Source organism: Leucopleurus acutus (genome assembly GCF_964270905.1).
Source record: "Leucopleurus acutus genome assembly, chromosome: 3".
NCBI classification, from domain to species: Eukaryota; Metazoa; Chordata; class Mammalia; order Artiodactyla; family Delphinidae; genus Leucopleurus; species Leucopleurus acutus.
Window position 1 is genome coordinate 167,680,503 of NC_139145.1, and position 19,291 is coordinate 167,699,793.

The 19,291-nt window shown below is 48.5% G+C and overlaps 1 protein-coding gene across 1 annotated transcript; it reads right to left on the reverse strand.

The window, feature by feature from the left end:
* Positions 1–5,819: 5,819 nt before the first annotated feature.
* Positions 5,820–19,206, reverse strand: CCT5 (chaperonin containing TCP1 subunit 5). Its single transcript, XM_082835922.1, has 11 exons — positions 19,071–19,206; positions 16,295–16,355; positions 15,653–15,817; positions 14,341–14,539; positions 12,389–12,581; positions 12,156–12,305; positions 9,581–9,700; positions 8,796–8,981; positions 7,918–8,055; positions 7,286–7,466; positions 5,820–6,016 (listed from the first exon to the last, which is right to left on the reverse strand). Exons 1-11 carry the CDS (start codon positions 19,173–19,175, stop codon positions 5,889–5,891), a joined length of 1,626 nt encoding a protein of 541 aa, XP_082692048.1. The 5' UTR covers positions 19,176–19,206; the 3' UTR covers positions 5,820–5,888.
* Positions 19,207–19,291: the final 85 nt, after the last annotated feature.

Consider the following 19,291-nt stretch of genomic DNA (forward strand, 5'->3'; position numbering starts at 1 on the left):
TCAACCAGAAGGGTGGTGTCAAGGGTAAAGTTTCAGTTTTTACATTTAAATTAGTTAAAATCACATCAAATCGAAGGCCCAGCTCCTCAGTAGCCCTCCCAAGTCAAGCCTTCCATACCATGGGTGGCGGGTGGGAACCGCATGAGGCGTGCGTGTCTGCAACGGTCAAGCCACTTCACATGCTGTAGCTGCGTCCTGCTGATGCTGTTAACCCCATCATCCCCCTCGTGACAGCCCAGCTGTCGTCCTTCTCAGTCCCGGCCCAGAGGATCTCTCTACCTGGCCAAGTGCTCACGACTAGAGCATGTAGCCATCCTTCCCGCTGGCCTGCAGGCTCTGCAGGTGCTGAAGGGCTACTTTGTTCTCCACCGGGCCGGCCCTGCAGGAGGCTCTCACCAGGTGGGGCTGCGGGGAGGGGGCCGGCTTGGGTCCTGGGTGGAGGGTGGGCTTTCAGCCCAATGTGCATGGCTGACTGGGGGCCGTTTCTTGTCAGGGCTGGGGCTCCGGGAGGGAAATCGGGGAAATTTCTCGTCCGGAAGCCGGGGAGCAAGGAGGTCCCGGCAGCCTCAGGGAGCCGCCCCTCATCTTCCGTGGTCGCTGGGCCTGCAGAGGCCCCGGGAAGGGGTCCCGAGCTGGGCCAGAGGCGGGGCAGCTGTGGGTGGAGTGGAGAGGAGGTGAGGGCGCGGGGAACCAGGCTGGCTGTAGAGACAATGAGAGGCGCGAGGGAAGAGCCCAGGACTCAGGACCCAGAGGGGCTTGACTTGTTCTGCTTTTTAAGGGGAGCTACTTGGTGGAAGGTTCAAGGAGGTTGAAGGTGCAGTGGAGAGGTTCTGTCAGGCATGGGGACCTCAGCTCTCAGGGTGAACCTGTCCAAGAGCCCTGACTCACCTCTGCTCCATGCCCACGGCTGCTGGAGGAGGCTCCCATCACTGTCCCTCCAGGGGCCAGGCTGGAGTGGCCGCCTGGAATAACGCGCCTGGCTGTGCTGAGGAGAGCACCCTGGAGGGCCCTGCATGGCTAGTCAACGCTCTGGCCTGGAAGTGATGCTTCTCTCCCCTCACTGGCCTGAGCTGCTCACACGGCCCCGCCGGTCACAGAATCTGGAAGCGCGATCCCGTCGGGTGCCCAGAAAGGGCCACGTGTTGGCGAGGCTCACTCGTGACTACCCGAGATGGGGAACTGAGGGAGCAAGCTTGAGAAGAGATGGAATCTAGGGTAACACCCCCCCACCCCCACCACGACAGGAGTGTATGAGTTTCCTTCTGCTGCTGTGGCAGATGATCACAAACTTTGTGGCTTAAAGACAAATGTATTACTCCGTCCGCTCAGCTGTTTTTTCTGCTCTGGGTCTCACAAGGCCAAAGTCCAGCTGCTGGCTCGTTAGGCTCCCTTCAGGAGGTCTGGGAAGGATCCACTTCCAAATACAGCTGACCCTTGAACAACAGGCCTGGACTGCGTGCGTCCACTTGCAGATGGGTATTTTCCAACAGTAAACACTGCAGAGCTACACGATGCGCGGCTGGTTGAATCCTTGGATGTGGGACTGAGTGTATGGAGGGCCAAAGGGCCGGCTGTAAGTCACTCAGGGGTCTTCACCTGCACAGGTGGGCGGTGCCCCAACCCGTGTTGTTCAAGGACCAAGTGTGCACCCCAGTTTTTGCCACAGCCGTCCCTTGCAGTTCGGGACCGAGGCCCTGTTTCCTTCTTCGGCCCCTTCAGGCCTGTCTTCGGGGCCTGCACACGGTCCCTGCATCTCAGGGCCAGCAGGGGGGCATCCAAGTCCTTCGCGCCTGCACCTCCCTTCTGTGACCACGAAGGGCTCCTGTGATATCACGGGGCTCACCTGCATCACCTCCCTCTCTTAAGGTCAGCTGACTAGTACTTCATGCCGTCTGCAAAGTCCCTTCACAGCAGCACCTACATCAGCGTGACTGGATGACTGCGTAACCAGACTGAACCCTGGTTTGGAATCCTGCCTGCCACCGGGAGAGGGGTGGAGGGGCTGGCCAGATGACCATGGGTGCGAGCACAGAGGCCGGAAGTTCACACTATCAGCTTCAACCGCCCTTGAAACGGGTCAGGATCATACAATAAGTCTTGGTAAGTGCAGATTTTCAGCGCTGTATAAACGAGTTTATTTCAATGAGTGAATGGTGCAAACTACGCAGCGTCTCTTGGCAATGACCGGCATATCGTGAGGATTTCAGGTGCTAATGCAGTAATTCTCAAACGTTGTGATCTCAAGATCCCTGTATGCGCTTAAAAACTTATTGAGGACCCTCCCCCCTCCTCCCAAGAGCTTACGTTTTTGTCAGTTACACCCGTTGGCATTTAGTGTTAGAAAATAAAACTAAAAAATTAAGGCAAATATTTATTTTAAAATAATGAACACACGTTAATAGACACTTTGTAGTTTCCAAAACAAAAGAAGAGTGGCGTTGTTTTCCACTTCTGCAAATCTCCTCGATGTCTCTCTTAGCAGAGGACAGTGGGTTCTCACATCTGCTTCTAACAACACATTCAATTCAGTGCAGTGTAGAGTCTGGCCACATCGATATGTTCAGTAGTTGGAAAACAGTGCATATTCTGTTTTAGTCTCTTCCAAAACAGAACAAGTGGTAGTTTCAATCAACTTTTCATTCTGTTACGTTGGTCCACCTACACAAGAACGAGACCGTAATATACTGATGATTGGAAAACACTAGCTTACTGAGCCACGCACAAATACCATCAGTCGTTGCTGGCGGGGGTGGGGGGAGAAAGAGGGAGACTCCAGAGACCCTCCCGGAGCCACTGAGGACACAGTGAGCAGGTGGCTGCCGCCTACAAGCACTCTCACCAGGCACCGGACCCGTCGGCACCTTGATCTTGGACCGCCAGCCTCCAGAACTGTGTTGTCTAAGCCACCCGGACTACGGTACTTTTGTTGTAGGTGTTCCACTGAAGTGACAGGGTCACAATTCACTTCTGAGCAGCTGTCTGTCACGCAGACGTGTGAGTAACCGGCTGTCAGTCACATTTAAATAAAGACGGTGTCCACAGGGAGGGGCCAGTCCAGCTGAGGCGGCTGCCATGCCCGTTACGGGAGGTGCTCCACACACTTGCTGTGTCGAGCACCGAGACGCCGTTGTACTCAGGGGCCGAAATCTAATGACTCAGTGGCTGGCACTGCTTCGAGGTCACCCTTCAGTGACAGCAGCCTTCTAAGCGGGTGGTGGTGAGGAATACAGCTTCTAGCACCACCACCTGATCCCTACTCACGAGTTTTACCCGTCACTGCTTCTGCACCATCAGTGCAACTGTCAACACGGTGAAAACGGCAAATCAGCTCTTAGAAACTACTGTTGACCTCACAGCCCCTTGAAAACCGCTGTTATCACCTACGTAAGACGTTACAACAGCACTCAGGACCCAGCATGTTCCAGGTGCCCTCGCTGCTGCCACTGCGTTCCCCCAATGCTCCCCAAGGAGCCACCTGTCTTTGGTGCCCTCTTTCCTGGCACTTCAGATGACCCGCGTCTGCCCGGCTACCCCCAAGCACCTGAAATGCAGAAACACTTCTCCACGCCTAGTAGTACTTCAATTATCTGTTACTTCGTTATTCCCATTCCCCCCCCCCCACCCCCTTTAGTGGAGCTGTTACACAACGAACAAAGAAAGAAAGGATTAAAGACATTCGGTCACATACAACCCACTAGCCTCTCAGCCCCTGCAGAAGCGTTTGTATTTCTGAGTGGTTGTTTATAATTAAAGACCAGGCCACCTAACAAACATTGAATAGGGAATTCCCTGGTGGCCCAGTGCTAGGACTTGGCGCCTTCACTGCTGGGGCCCGGGCTCGATCCCCGGTCGGGAACCAAGATCCCGTAAGCTGCACGGTGCAGCCAGAAAACAAAACAAACGAAAGGACAAACAAACAAACAAAAACACTGAATAAAGCCGCAAGTGCAGGAACTGGGAATCAACAGGACAATGCTGGGCCCTGCGTGGGAATCCGGTTTCAGGGTCAGGTGCCTTCACTGCTCTTGATACACACAGGATGAGGTGTGTGCTCTTGATACACATAGGGTCGGCTACAATACAAGGGATATAAACTCGACAAGCCATTTGAACTGGAAGATGAAAGGTAACATGGTGCCCCGAAGAGGTGCTTTTACCGGAAAAAATCAAAAGCTTGTGAAACAACATGTGTACGAGTTTGTTCATAAGCCACATAGCTTCTCTCAACCAAAACCAGCAGAAGCATCTGTGAGGTCCACTCTTTGGAGGAGCAGTTTCGTAGCTCTTTTCATTCAACCACAAACCCCTTCTTGTAAGACTGGTCCAAAGCAAGTTGCTGTATGTTCTTTATAGGCTAGAATCCACCCTTGTAAATCAACTCACCTGAACTACTAGGTCAAGACATTTATCTAAGTGGGTCTAAGTCTGACACGATCCCAAACTTGACGCATTCTGACGCTGCACCCAGAAAGCAATAGTGTAAGTGATGATAGTGCCACTTCACAATCCATTTCATGATGAAATGTGTACCAGGTTGTATGTTCATTAGGATGAATGATATTGGCGCTTACTACTACGCTTCCTAGCGAAACCACCAATGCATTAACGTAGAGCAAACACAACGACCCAATAGATAGGACTGGTCAGCACCCAGGTCCCCAGGAGAAGGAACCCTGGATCGTTTCCTAATTCTATGGAACCTGACTGGTCCAAATCCTCTCCCCCTGGTGGCACAAGAGTGAACTTTATCATCATGATTCTCTAAGAAACATCCTTTTAGAGAACCAAACACAAGCCAATGGGGAGAGGGGAACTCTCGAGTTAGACTGCCAGGGTTTGACTAAGCTCTACCATGTACTGGCCAGAAGAGGCTGGCAGATGATCAAAACTCACCTGTAGGATGGGAATAACAAGAAAACTGTCTCCTTTACAAGGTGGTGAGAACAGGTAAAGTTCTCAGAACACACCTTGGCCTTTGGTAAGGGCTATGTCACTGTTAGCCAGTATTATTTTAATAAGCAGAATTAATTCAATACCAATCTACTCATACATGGTCATTGCAAGGTATTTCCTCCCACTTAACCCATTTTTCTACATTTCACTCTAACCTCCACTCGTTCTGTTCCTCTGATAAGAAAACGCCAACAGGGTTCTGAATCGCCCTTCTAAGCACCTGCAGGTGGTGCAGGAGTCTGTGCCCACTCTGGCCTTCTCTGTACACATGCTGGCCTGCGCTTAGGGTGGAGCCAGGGCAGGATAACGCCAAGGGGACTACGTGAAGGTTACGCTGTTAACGCGGTCTCAGTGGCACAGTAATAACGCCCTAGCACACGTCGGTGTAACCTAAAAGCACGTTAAGACATCCCACAGTCGTTTGGTGGATACTCACCTCTGACGGGTCTCTACAGTCAAAGATCCACCCATTTACACAGATGCAGCATTTAAATAAACAGGACCAAGCCCGTAATTCCTCAGTGTTAAAATAAATCTTGAGAACAAACGGAACATTTAAAGCTGTTAAATACAGGTCCTACGGCTTATTAAAAAAACAAGAAAAAAAAAGAATAAAAAAATCAACTCAAACCCCTTCAGTTAAGGCATTTGATGAACGTTACAGTGAATGTTTCTTAACTTGAAGAGCAGAATATAAAGGCTGTTTAAAGAGTTCCCTTTAATAGCAAATACAAAAAACCTGTGAGATCACATCTCTACAATTCCAGGTCTCTGAACAAGTCAAACTATTGCTACCAAACAGCTACTGTTGTTATAGCACCTACAGCGTCTAATGAAGGACATGGTAATAAATAACTGCAGATGCATCACGAGACTCCCATTTATTTAATCACGGTAGCAGATCTTACTTCTACATTTTATTCTAAATTCTTTTTTTATTCTTCAGATTCTCCAGGCTTACGGATGTCATCAATCTTCAGAATCATTCTAACCACTTGTGTTGCAAGAGAGATCTGCTGCTTTTTGCCAATCAAGGTTTCTATGACATGTTGTTGCTTCATATCTGAAAAACACATATAAATTACTATAAAACAGCATACCTATTTATTACTAATACCTTGCTCCAATTTATGGAATTAGAGTAAAACTTAAGAAACACAAATTTGGAAGCCACTAGTCCCGGTTATATTTTCAGAAGAATATACTTCCACTGCTTCCCAGGACATTCTGGAATGTGAGCCTGGTTTCCAGAGAGCTGTGGGGACAGGGCCTCCTCAACCACAGGCTGAGTTTCTCAGTGACCTGCCGAAGGGGGAATCGCTCAGCAACACCTCATCCCACAGCATACCCAATGCCGTCACTTACTGATAGTAAGCCCGATGTGACCGTGCCTGAAACATAAAGTGACTCCAACGAAGACCTGGGCATTCAAGTTAAAGGAACTGAAATATGTGTCTGACAAGGAGTTGCTGCTGTTACTCAACTCCTTGGGCTGTTAACCTAAACCCCAGAATATACCTACAGTTCTAAGTAAAAACAGAAGAAAACAAAACACAACACAACACCAAGGGCTTCCCTGGTGGCACAGTGGTTGAGAGTCCGCCTGCCGATGCAGGGGACACGGGTTTGTGCCCCGGTCCGGGAAGATCCCACATGCCACAGAGCGGCTGGGCCCGTGAGCCATGGCCGCTGAGCCTGCGTGTCCGGAGCCTGTGCTCCGCAACAGGAGAGGCTACAACAGTGAGAGGCCCGCGTACCACAAAACAAACAAACAAAACCAAAACACCAACTGCTGGAGACTCTGTGGTCGGGACTAACTGCAGAACCCCAGAGACGGCCCCATCAGGAATCACTGGGAATCACCAGGACCACCGTTCCAACACGCTAAAGCTGCGCTACCTTTTCAGCAGATGAACTATGCGAGTGCTACAGAAGTTACAGTACCTCCCATTTATAAAACACCCTGGACTTTATGGGACACAACCACAGAATCAGCTGTAAACCGAAAGTCAATTTCAGAGCTGTCTTGTAGGTCATACAGAACCCACACCGACAGACATTTGTGTAAAAAAGGTAAGATGGAAATTATTTTCTAAAATGGAAGTCACCTTTGGAATAAATACCGCACTGCAGCTTTTTGTTATTAAAATTAGTTGTAGGTTGCCAAGACCAGCAGTCTAACAATTCCCAAGGTAATTAAATCAAATGTTCTAAAATTCAGGACCTGAATACCGGAAGTGTGTTTAAGTATTTAAAAAGACAGGATAACACGCAGCACGTAATGTTTCAAGTTAAGTCGAACCGCAGCCCCAGAGAGGTGATGGTGCCTCACCGTTTGTTCCCCTGTGCATACAGTCAATCCCGAGGGCAGGGTTCATCTCCTTCACTTGTTTGGCTCGGACTTCGGTCATAGTCTGGATGGGATTCATGCCGCTGTTTTCGGCAAGGGCCATGGGGATGACCTCCAGAGCGTCGGCGAAGGCTCTCATGGCGTACTGCTCCAAGGTCGGGCACTGGAAGGGCACACGGTTACGGTCAGCGTACTTGGCCAATGCCCCCCGCCAGCAGCTATTTGGAAACATAACTAAATCGCGTACTTTGAAAAACTAACTCATAAAGAATTCTAAGGACAGACAACCCTATGAAAATGTCACTACAGGATAAGGATGGAGAAGGTACATGTGTGAGAAGTCGGAACAGGTCAGCCCTTCCTGCTGTGCCTGCAGGTACGACGTCTAATTCTGAATTTCAAGTAACATTAAGAGTGCAGAGATTTGCTGTTGAGGCTGCAAGGTCTGAAAAAGGCTGAGACACGCTGGTTTGTGGTAACCCGCACTCGAGTACACGGGCACGAGAATCGACGCAGATCGGACGCCTGGGGTCTAGCATCCCCGCTGCACAGTCTGTGACGGACGCCTGGGGTCTAGCATCCCCGCTGCACAGTCTGTGACGGGTCTCGCTCACCTTGTCGGCCTCCTGGCTGACGGCCAGAGCACAGGCTATTTCAGCAGCGCCTCCGCCGTACACCACGCGGTTGTCACGGATGAGGTTCCGGATGACACACAGAGCATCGTGAAGGGATCGTTTGGCTTCCTCGATGATCTGGGGAAAACAATTTTGCCTAAGTTAACGTGATCACAATTAGATCACTTTAGAGCCAAATACCGTGCACCTGGTGTTTAATCTAAGTGCTTGCTGGGTACTGGAAATATTCCTACCTCATCCCCAGTAATATCCTTGGTTAAAAAGACTGGTGCCAGAAAGTTCTTTGCCAGATGGTTTCTATCTAGTCTACTTTTCCTCCCTATAATGTAATTAAAAAAACCCCAAAATACAGGGCAGCCAGGGACTCATTCCAGGACCTATGCCCAAGTGAAGGGGGTCAAACAAAAACGACAAAGAAACACCCTTACAATGAGTCTTACTCATCTCGATGCACTAAAAACCCATTCCTGGTGAATGAAGAGCATGCCTATGGTTACCACTCAGGTTCCCCATTTATATCTATGAGACAGAGGAAAGGCAAGTGGGCCTCGTAGACCCAACAGTGGAACACGGTCTTCAGTATCTTATATTGTGACATGTCCTTTTCTTCCCTGGCTGCACCGCACGGCTTGCAGGATCTTAGTTCCCTGACCAGGGACCGAACCCAGGCCCTGGCAGTGAATGTGCTGAGTCCTAACCACTGGACCGCCAGGGAATTCCTGACGTGTCCTTGCTTCTCTAAGAAAGATGCTGTCATCTTTCTTAAGGTAACTGTGTCTCAGTTAAGTACATTATGGGAAAAGCCAAATCACGTTCCAAATTCTGAAAAAATGTAGGACAAACAACTGTGTTCTCACCATCTTATTTCCTCCTCTGATGAAAATGGTGACGGCTCTGGAGTTCTTGCACTGCTCGATGACCAGCATCTTGTCTTTAGTGGTCCCGAATGAAATTTCCTTCACAAGACCCGCAAAGCCCAGCTTCTCAGACGTGAGCTCTGAGAACCTCGGGACGATGCGGCCACCCGTGGCAATGGCGATCAGCTGACCGGCAGGCCGGGGGAAAGGAAGACCAGGCTGGTGAGCGGGGACTCTCAGAATCGCACCACGGAGGAGCCACATTTGACCCACGAGCGCCGTGTTCAGTAGAACCTCTGCCCCAGCCTGGCCCAGGTTTCAAAGTCTGCCCCGAAAGCCTGGCTCACTGAGCAAGGTTCCGAAGAGCTGGGTGTCCTGGTCAGGCTGTGGCGGCCCAGTGCCATGACCCCGTGCGCAGCCCTCAGCTCCCCACCCGTCCCCGCCACGAGGCCACGTGTGCCGGGCTACGGACCACGTCCGCAATGGCTCTCAGTACTGATGGGGCTGACAGTGAAGTGGGCAGCCTGTGCTCCTGCCTCAGAGTGCCTACGAGACAGCCAGGGAGAGAGGGGAAAGCGTCTCCAAGTGCCGTGAAACATCAGAGACACATATAAAAATGGTGACAAAGACTCTAGCGTTCTCCTCTCCCCAGCGCACCCTCCTCTTATCTGTGGAGCCCTGGCAGTGTGCTGACTGCAGGCGAGCGAGGTCACTGCAGCCTCACGTACAGAAACGCACCGTTAGCTCAACCCGTGTTCACAGTCTCCTCACAGGGAGCCTCCTACCTCGATTTCAGGGCCTCCGACCCAACGAACCGCAGGCAGGTTATTCTGAAGAAGTAAATGATTTGCTTCGTCGTCAAAGCCCCACTGGCAAATGGCTAGGTTAGCGCCAGTTTCTTTAATCTGGGGAAAGAAATGCCGCAATCATGTTAATAAAAAGTAAGTACTCCTTGAGCTCTTCTGTTTGAAAAACGGTGAGAAACATAGCTAGGTGTGTAGGTGGGTGCATTAAAATAATGCACAGAAAAGAGAAGAAAAGAAATACCCAAATGTCTACCTTCTGTCATCTCTAAACTCTAAATATTGAACACGTATCAACGGGAATCACCTCATTTTTAAACAAAGCTTTAAACGTTAGCAATTCACGTGAATGCCACCGCTACAAGTGAAGCAACACGAGGCACGTCAACAAGGCCAAAACCCTGCCCCCCAGAAACCAAGGTCACAGCTGTGTTGCCACGAACACCTATGAAGCAGTTTATTCGTGTGTGTGTTTAACGAAAGTTGAATCTTGCGATACAACTTTCTGTAGCTTGCTTTTCGCACTTGGGCAGGCCATCCTCCGTGGAACAAGACACAGGCCAATTTACAGGCCGACAGAGGCGACCCTGATCCCAGCACTACCTTCCCCCGCCCCCAGTGCCACACACAGCTACGTGGCTCGTCCCGGGACGGCGGCAGCGATCGGTACTGTCAATCCCTCCCCGGGCGGTAAGGACTATGCCGTGTCCCACAGCTGCCATTTCACTCCTGTCTCCACCCACCCACCTGGTTCTCCCCCTCCCCCCCCCCCTTCCCCGACCCTCTGGAAGCTTCCAGTGGCTCTCTGGAATTGAGCCCATCGCCAAACTCCTTCTTGGCAATGTTCCCTTTCCATTCTGGCTGTGAACGAACGATGGCGTCCCCTGAAAAACCAACATGCCACGCCTCCTCCTCAAATGGCTGTTTTCCCTCCCACCCGCTCCAAACAGGAGGGGCCCTTGCCTCTCCCGGCCACCCACAGCGTCCCTCTTTGGGTCACACTCTCATTCCTGACAGTGTTGGCATCCAGCCCCATCACCACTCCTGTTAGCATTCCTGGCAACCTGCACACCTATCGACACAGTCCACCTGACCCCCTTGGCATCTTGGTTCCTGTCCTCTTTTCCTGCAGGGCACCTTGGCCAGCACTCCCATCGCTACCCTAGATAGAGCCCAGGTAACAAGCTTTCATTTACAACCCTCTGCCAGCATACCCAACCCCTCAGCCTGCTGTTCCCAGCCTCAGGGCCTTTGCACATGCTGCCCACGCCCACCCCGCCCAGCCATGCGGCTCTCACTTCTCTGAGGTCTCTGCCCACAGGCCACGCCCCCAGAGGCCCTCTGACCAGCGTCTGTAACAGTCCCCCGACCCGCTTTCCCCCTATTCTGCACCGTAGGAGCAAGCGCTCTGCTTTGTTTACTGCGTACATCCAGTGCCCACGACAGCGTCTGGTATATACTAAGCAGAAAGATATACCATGAAAGCATAAATGAACTCAACTATTCCCCCCTCCCCTCAAAAACACTGGAACAGGTTTTAGTTTGTTTGCTATGATAATGTTTCAAGAGAGACCCATGTTCATGCATCCCTGAGTGCTGGTGTTTAAAACTCCCAAGGACAGAGTCCCCCAAAAGAGGAAACCGTTTCGTCAGAGAGCAGGCACGTGTAAAACGTTAATAGCCAGAGAGAAAGTTAAGTATTTATAAAATAACACTCTTGACTTGTTGAAGCAATGAACTGGGATGACTATGACTGCATTCTGGTTTGATTTCGGTTACTCAGCAACTCTTTTGTCTGAAAGTTATACTTGGAAGTCTCAAACATGTGGTAAGCCACACTACAACTGTTCAAACCTGGCACACACTAGCTCAGATGTGCCCAGGAGAATAAGCACATAAAATCAAAAGTGCAGCTCCAAATACACAGGCCGAGTCGTTCATGCGCCCCAGACACATTACCATTTTAAGACTTGCCCCCTTATGCCGTCCTGTACCATTTGATTTTTTTTCTCACTGTGAATGTTTATCCATTTGATAATTTAAAAGTAAAGGAGGGGCTTCCCTGGTGGCACAGTGGTTAAGAATCCGCCTGCTAATGCAGAGGACACGGGTTTGAGCCCTGGTCCAGGAAGATCCCACATGCCGCGGAGCCACTAAGCCCGTGTGCCACAACTACTGAGCTTGCGCTCTAGAGCCCGCGAGCCACAACTACTGAAGCCCGTGAGCCACAACTACTGAAGCCCGTGCGTGTAGAGCCCGTGTTCCACAACAAGAGAAGCCACTGCAATGAGTTGCCCCCACTCACCGCAACTAGAGAAAAGCCCACGCAAAGCAACGAACACCCAACGCAGCCAAAGATAAATAAGTTTATATATACAAAAAATAAGATTTAAAGAAAAAATAAAGGCAAGAAGCCTATACCTTTAATACCTTATTTGTAGCCACATAAAGTAGCAAGATTAACACAGATCAGCACCACATGTATTCACTACCTGGAGCTAACTAAATGCACCCTTTCACAGTTTTAAATTTCACCAAGAGCCACGGTAAGACTTACCTGCCGAATCATCTCCTCAAACTTCTCCTTCTCATATTTCTGAAGGGCTTTAAAATCTTCTACAGACGTCACATCCAGCTTATGCTTCGTCTTTGGTTTCGGCGGTTCAAACGGACATGTTAGGATGGCAATCTTAGCATCTTCCACTTGCTACAGTGAGAGACAGAAACGTTATGAACAAACCAGTGGGCTAAGGAGGGAAAAGCCTGAAGCTGCAGAAGGCGCTGACTCACTTTGGGCATCTGCGGGTGACTGAAATCCTTGTCCACGATCACGCCCTTGATCAGCTTGGTGTCCTCCAGCCTCCCGCCCACTTTGCCTTCTACTTTGATGAGCTCGAAGTCAACGTCTCTGCGCTGCATGTCGGCCACAGTGAGGACGGCGTTCACGGCAATCTCGGCCATTTGTCGGTGACAGCTGTTAACCCTGAAACACATGAAACAAACCTTTCACGTTCGCTGAACAGTGACTGCAACCAGAGCACAACACGTGATGTGGTAACTCATATGACACAACGTACTGCGACCCACAGATACTGTACAAAAAGAATGCCACCACGACCTTCACTTTCAACCGTCTGGAGCAGGGATTCTTCACCTGGGATGCAGGGACCCCCAAAGGGAATCATAACCTGGGATGGGAAAATAATTCCATCTTTATTTTCACTAACAATAACTGAAATTTACTATTTCCTTCCATTATGAATATACGTAAGAGACCATTGAAGTACGGCAAGAACCAAAAATTTACCAAGACTGCCACTTTTTAATACTATTAACATTCTGAAGTCCAAAACAGAATGGGAGGGCGATGAAACCACCAAGGAGAAGCCAATCTCATCCACAGGAGGTGCAGCACTTAATGAGAAAGGCCTGACCATATCAGTTACCGAGGGGGAACGTTATCTTTTTTGAAAGTTTTGAAACATCGGAAAAGACTGCTCAGTAATTTTAATTTGATTCTGGAGAAACCACAAGGGAACTCTAGTACTTGAAATACAGTGCCTGAAACCTTAGGTCACCTAGAACAGATAACCATGAAACTAAAAATACCGTGTGACCTAAGTAACTGATATACAACGTTTTGCTTTATGTTGAGGATATCTGGCCCTCGTTAATCCATTTGGACATTTTCTATAGTAAAGACCTACACATACTGGGGTTTTATAAAGACTTGCAAATAAAGCAGGGTCAACTTAGAAAGCAATAATAACACACGATTTGTGCACTTCAAGAAAGGGTAATGCCTGCTTTCCAGGAGAAAAACAATGCTGTACTTGTGACAGAGGCCACCCTGGGTAGTCACCCTTGCCCCGGAGCTGTCTCAGCTCAGACCTGCAACAAGGGGACAGCTGGCATCACCGAAGACTTCTTTGCTTTAACACAGTGCTGCAGTGGATGCCTTTCCCCGAAGGCAGAAAGCAGCAGACATTTTTGTAGTACTTCCCCTGACCTCTAAGTTGAGACCATGTCTTCCTTCTTGGTACAAATTAAAAAATTTCTCAAATTGATATGGATAAGAAAAACAGCGTAATAAGGCACCGTACACTGGATTTTTATGCTACATTTTTACAAGAGCCCACGAGTCTCTACCGTTGTTCAAAGTAAGTGTGTCCTGGGGCTGACGCTGCTTTGAGTCTCTGGGGCAACGACTGTCTTGAGTCCCCAAGACTTGGCAGCAGGCCTGGCACAGTCAGTACTATGTAAATGTTCCAAACGTAAGTCACTTTCAGCTTAAGTCAAACTTCAAGACTGCCCCTTCATACTAAATCAAAATTCTGGATCATTAACTTGCTTGTTGAATGAATAAAAGCAGAACTTTCCCACTAAAAGGCTTCCTAGCAAAGAAATGGTAGAAAGAAGTGCTATGAAAAATTAATACATCCACTAGTAGGACCTTTTGCTAACCCGTCCTATCCTGCCAAATTAAAGAACTCTATAGTTTCCAAATACTGTCAAGAGGCCTTAATAACCAAACCTGGAAATTCAGCTTCCAACTAAAACACAAAATGCCCGTCTACATTTGCAGTAAAGACAGAGTAAACCAAAATAACAACACAAACCGAAAGCAGCTCATTAAATCAACAGGGAAGCATCAATGATAATTCTCAGTTGCCTTTCTGAACAAGCACACAAACTCTGCCCACTCTGTGAACGCGCCCGGCAACACTGTACTGTACACGCACACTTTGGAGCCCAGCGTGGTCTTCGCGGTCTGGATCAGGGGCTCGGTGTCCTTCGTGTCGACGAGGACACTATCGCTGATCCTGTCCAGGTACTCGATAGCGATGCGGGCGGCCTGCTCGTAGCCATCGGCGATCCTGATGGGGTGAATGCCGCGGTCCAGCAGCTGCTCAGCCTCTTCCAACAGGGCACCAGCCAGGACTGAGAATGAGACAGCACACACCTGGCTCAGGAAATCGCTAAAACTCAAAACAAATTAGATGCTACCACTGGAAATGTGAAGGTTCCAGAATTAAGCTGGAAGCATCTTAGAGGCCGAGGCCATCTAATCTAATTCTGCTTCGGTTCTAACCTGTATGTTCAATTCTTGGTGATATATAGAATGTAAAGAACATAAATCGCAAACATTTTTATAAGGGGGAAAAAACTTATGTATCCTGGCCCAGGGATTTCTGTTCAGGGACATTTATGTTGGCGATAAAAGGATTACAAAATTTGTTTATTATCCTCCCCCCAACCTTGCCTTTCCCTCTCACTTCAGCATCACAAAGATGAGGAGTTTGTTTTAATGCTGCTGTATTCCAAGCACATCCAGAACAGTGCTTGGTACCCAATGAATATTTGAAATATTTGCTGAATAAATTAATTCAAATTTCAGATACAGAAAAAGTAACATTAAAGATATTCATCTTATCAATCCTCCCAAACTTCTAAAAAATTCAAACCTTCAGAAAAAATTTCATGACAGTAAAATGAACACTAGTTTACTCATTAATAACATTTTGCCGCATTTGTTCTCTCTACAGATGTGTGCCTTTTCAACTATGTGAAAATTAGTTGCAGAAATCAGACATGTAACCCCTAAATACTTCAACACAGCTCCTAAGGAAAAGGTCATTCTCTTGCATCTCTGTAACACAACTATCATACTCAGGAACCTTAACATCGATAAGACACTACTCTAATACATGACTCACAAATGACCCCATATGTCCCAAACATTCTTCACAGCTAGGAAAAACAAACAAACCAGGCATCCAACCAAGTTTTACACATTACAGCTGGCTGTCATTTCTCTTTAGCTCCTTTAATCTAGAATAATTGCCTAACTCTACTCCCCACCCCTTTCTTGTTCTTTTATGACAGTGACAGTTTTGAAGAGTCTGGGTCACTTGTCTTGTATCGTGTCCATTTGGATTTGTCCGACTGCCTCCTCATGATTTAATTCAGAATAAACATTCTCAGCAGGCGTGTTAGGCCTGTAATATTAAATAACACCTCTTAAATGAGAAAGGACATTTTGCCTTTTCTTACCAACCACTCCTGTGGTTCCATCTCCAATTTCATCATCCTGTGATTTGGACAGTTCGACCATCAGCTTGGCGATCTGATGATCCACATCCATCATGCTTAAGATGGTGGCACCGTCATTAGTTACGGTCACGTCGCCATCCTTATCCACCATCATCTTATCGAGCCCTAAAAGACACCAATGTTTAAAATGGCTTTGACCTCTTGACCCAGTTCCTATCTATGAATTTATTATAAATAAATAATTCAACATACATAAAGGAATATCTCCATGGAGACCTTTCTAGATTGGCTAATCTAAAGCAAAACACTGGAAACAATTTAAAATGGCCAAAACTAGAGAAATGGCAAAAAAATTATGCAGCATCACAAAATGTAACAGTCATCACAAAATATAATGTCACAAAAGACAACAGCTATGATTTAGAAAATGCTAATGGTAATTATGTTAAGTGGATAAAACACCTAATCTAAAATTATATGCACATTATGACTGTAACCGTGTTTAAGGTCTGGAATACACCAAAAACGCCACATTAGGGGAGAGGATGCCTCCCTTCATTTCCTAACTTTCGGCAAAGATACCGTATTGACTATTTATGATTTATGACTTTTGTTAAAAAACAGAGAATGTTAGTCTCTTACCATTTGGTCCAAGTGATGTTTTCATTGTATTTGCTACAGCCTTTGCTGCCATTATATGAGACTAAATGAAACAGAAAAAGCCAATATTCAAGTTACATATAATTTTAAGAGTTAAGAACATAGAGCTGATGGTTATAAAAATCACTTATGACATATTTTCCATTCTCTAGAAGTAGCAGCAGACAGGTCCATATCTAACGGTGACCACTTCCCAACTGCTAGTGTTAGAAGACAATTCTTATGTAAAAGAACAGAACTAAGTGCTCTGTGTTCTCTCTTTAATCCTCAACACATCTATGAGGCAGGTTCTACGGGCCCATTTTACAGCCCAGAGCATAGACAGTCTGACCTGACAGGCCTTGCAAGAGCACTGTGCAATGCTAACGTCATGTGAAGAGTCTGGCCGTCAACACACAGCACCTTGAACTGTCGCACTACGGTTTACTGCACGTTCCTCTCTCAGGTGGTCCAGCCAGTACACAACCCACAAGGTGGTCAATGTTGAAAATAACAGCAGCCTGAATGCATCCTTTCCTCCTTCCACACGATTACACTCATTTGTCTGGTTCCCTGTCTTCCTATTCCTGCTGTCACCGACCTAACCCTGATCCATCGCACCTTACAGATTTCCTGGTCTCTTACCTCACCGATCCTTCGGATTCATCCTCCATCCAGCTAAGCTATCCGTTTCTCTCAAACATGTTACTTTCCAGTTCCCAGCCCTTAAATGACTCCCCAGCACCTCAACTCTCACGTCTGAAAGCTCCAGCTGCTCTTCAAAGCCCTCCACAGTCTGAGACCCCGCCCCCTTCCAATGAGGACCTGTGCCTGCGACCCAACAGGTCCTCTGGTCGCTGAAGCACCAATGCACAGAAAACCCTCCGCCTGTCAAAATCCTGACCAAGTCTCCAAGCAGTTCAAGCGCGCACGTGCCGTGAAGCCTACCCCTGTCACCCCATCTAACAGGTAACGAAACACACAAAGTTCACCAGGTTTGTGAAAATACTGGTAATCCTCAAAATACACCTTGACTGATAGGTCTGCACAACGGAATTTTTATAGGCCAATAACCACAGGGGCGTGGCATATATATTCTTAACCAGGGGTGATACTGCCCGCCAGGAGATATTTGGCAATGCCCGGAGACACCTCTGGTTGCCACAGTCAGGGAGGGGACCACAGTGGGTAGAGGCGTAAACATCCTGAACAGGACAGACCCCACAACGGAGAAGGATTCAGCCCCAAATATCAACAGCGCAGAGGCTGAGAAGTGGGCTTTAGACCACCGGCTGCGGAGTCACACAGAGGTGGGCCTGAACCGTGATCCTGTTCTTTACTAGCTCTGGGACCTCAAGCAATCCCTTAACTGCTGTGGGGTCAAGTTTCCTATTCCATAAAATAGTACCTGTCTCAGAGTGCGAGAACTACACGAGATGTGGCAGGTCCAAAATAACCTGGACCTTCTGTTATACTGGTATTTTGGGTGCATGTACTTGGCTGTTACTTTCTGTGAAGTGAAAAATGGAATTGAATGCGTAACACAAGTGGTGTGAGCATCTACCACATACCAAGACTGGGCGGCCACTCCTTACGTTACCCCGTTTAACTCTGGTCCTCAGCTCGACGGGGGTGTATTGCCCCCACTGGGTTGTGTAACTTGTCCTAAGTCAAACAGCCCGGAGTAGAACTGTACTGCTTCTTAATTTAGTAAAACCCAAAAAAACTAAGCAAACAGGGACACCTCTGACCTGGTGACACGGTCCATACACAGCAACGTCATGGATTCCATCCTAAATGCTACCTCCCCAAGTTTAGTTCTACTTAAATTGTGATTCTGTTCAAATCCCCTTCAATGGCTCCCCTCCCATCCCTCAGGATAACATCTCGATTGCGGGGCATGCAAGAACTTCCACTTTTCGGAGCCACTGTAACTTAAAGTAGACTGTGCTGTTAAAACCGAAGTGCTGTCTTCTACAAGATGCCATGCGTTCTCCTGCCCCGGTCCTTGCGTTCGCTGTTTCCTCTTCCTGGAAGCTATAGCTCTTTCCCATTCAAAACATAACTCCATCCCTGATCAAAAGCCAATCAATCCTCTCTCCAACGCCTGAAGGACACCCTCCAACTTTTACCTGCCACCCCTCCCAAAACTGGTGATTTTGGTCGCACACAATATTATGGTTATTGGTGACAACTTTTCACTCCTGCAGTATTATGGTTATTGGGGACAACTTTTCACTTCTGTAGCTCGTTTGTAAATTTTTACGACCCCACGTCCTGGAATACGCCATGCATAAACGAACTCAAAAATGAAATACTCCGTAAATGACTAAGCCTCTAGGAAGCGACAAAGAAAATTAAACTCATTTCCTTTGGGGCTGTTGTAGGGACACCGCCTGAAGGCTAAGAATCAGAGTCCTAACCGGTCAGGTGACCTGAGAATACCTCCGCTGCATCTTACTGCTGAAAACGCTGCTCGGAAGGACTGCAGGCTGGAGAAACCAGCGGGGATGCGCCTTCAACGCCTGTGAATCCAAGCCACCCCACCCAACTCTGAAGGGCGCCTGCGGGCCTCTTTAACCGCCAAATGGGACTAAGGGCTTATACGTTGGCCTTTCCCGGGCCCGAGGCGTGGACCGCAAGACTGGAGACCAGAGGGGCTCCCTCGAACCTTCCCCGGGAGCACGTGGCAGAACCGCTGTGAAGCGGCGCAGGCGCAGAGCCACTGGCTTCGGCCGCGTCCTCTCATCCCACCGCCAGTGCGTCCCTGTCCCGTTACCTTGAGGGCCTCAAGTCCCATAAGACGAGACTTGCGGTCCTGATCCTTGATGATGAGGAAAGGGCGGCCATATTCATCGAAGGCGAGGGTCCCCACAGACGCCATGATGCAGCCACTCCAGTTACTCTCCCGCAACCGGCGGAAACTACCGCGGAAGCAAGAACCACTCTGCTCTCGCGGGCGGGCGCAAAAGCTCGCGCATGCGCAGTATAGGCCGCCTG

Bases quoted from the DNA above. Each gene is read 5' to 3' on its own strand.
- CCT5 (XM_082835922.1), bottom strand. From the start codon at position 19,175: ATGGCGTCTGTGGGGACCCTCGCCTTCGATGAATATGGCCGCCCTTTC. The intron at 12,582-14,340 runs GTGCGTGTACAG...CATGTGTTTCAG, and splicing joins ACCACGCTGGGCTCCAAAGT to GGTTAACAGCTGTCACCGAC. The intron at 9,701-12,155 runs GTAAGTCTTACC...TTCTTTCCCCAG, and splicing joins TTGAGGAGATGATTCGGCAG to ATTAAAGAAACTGGCGCTAA.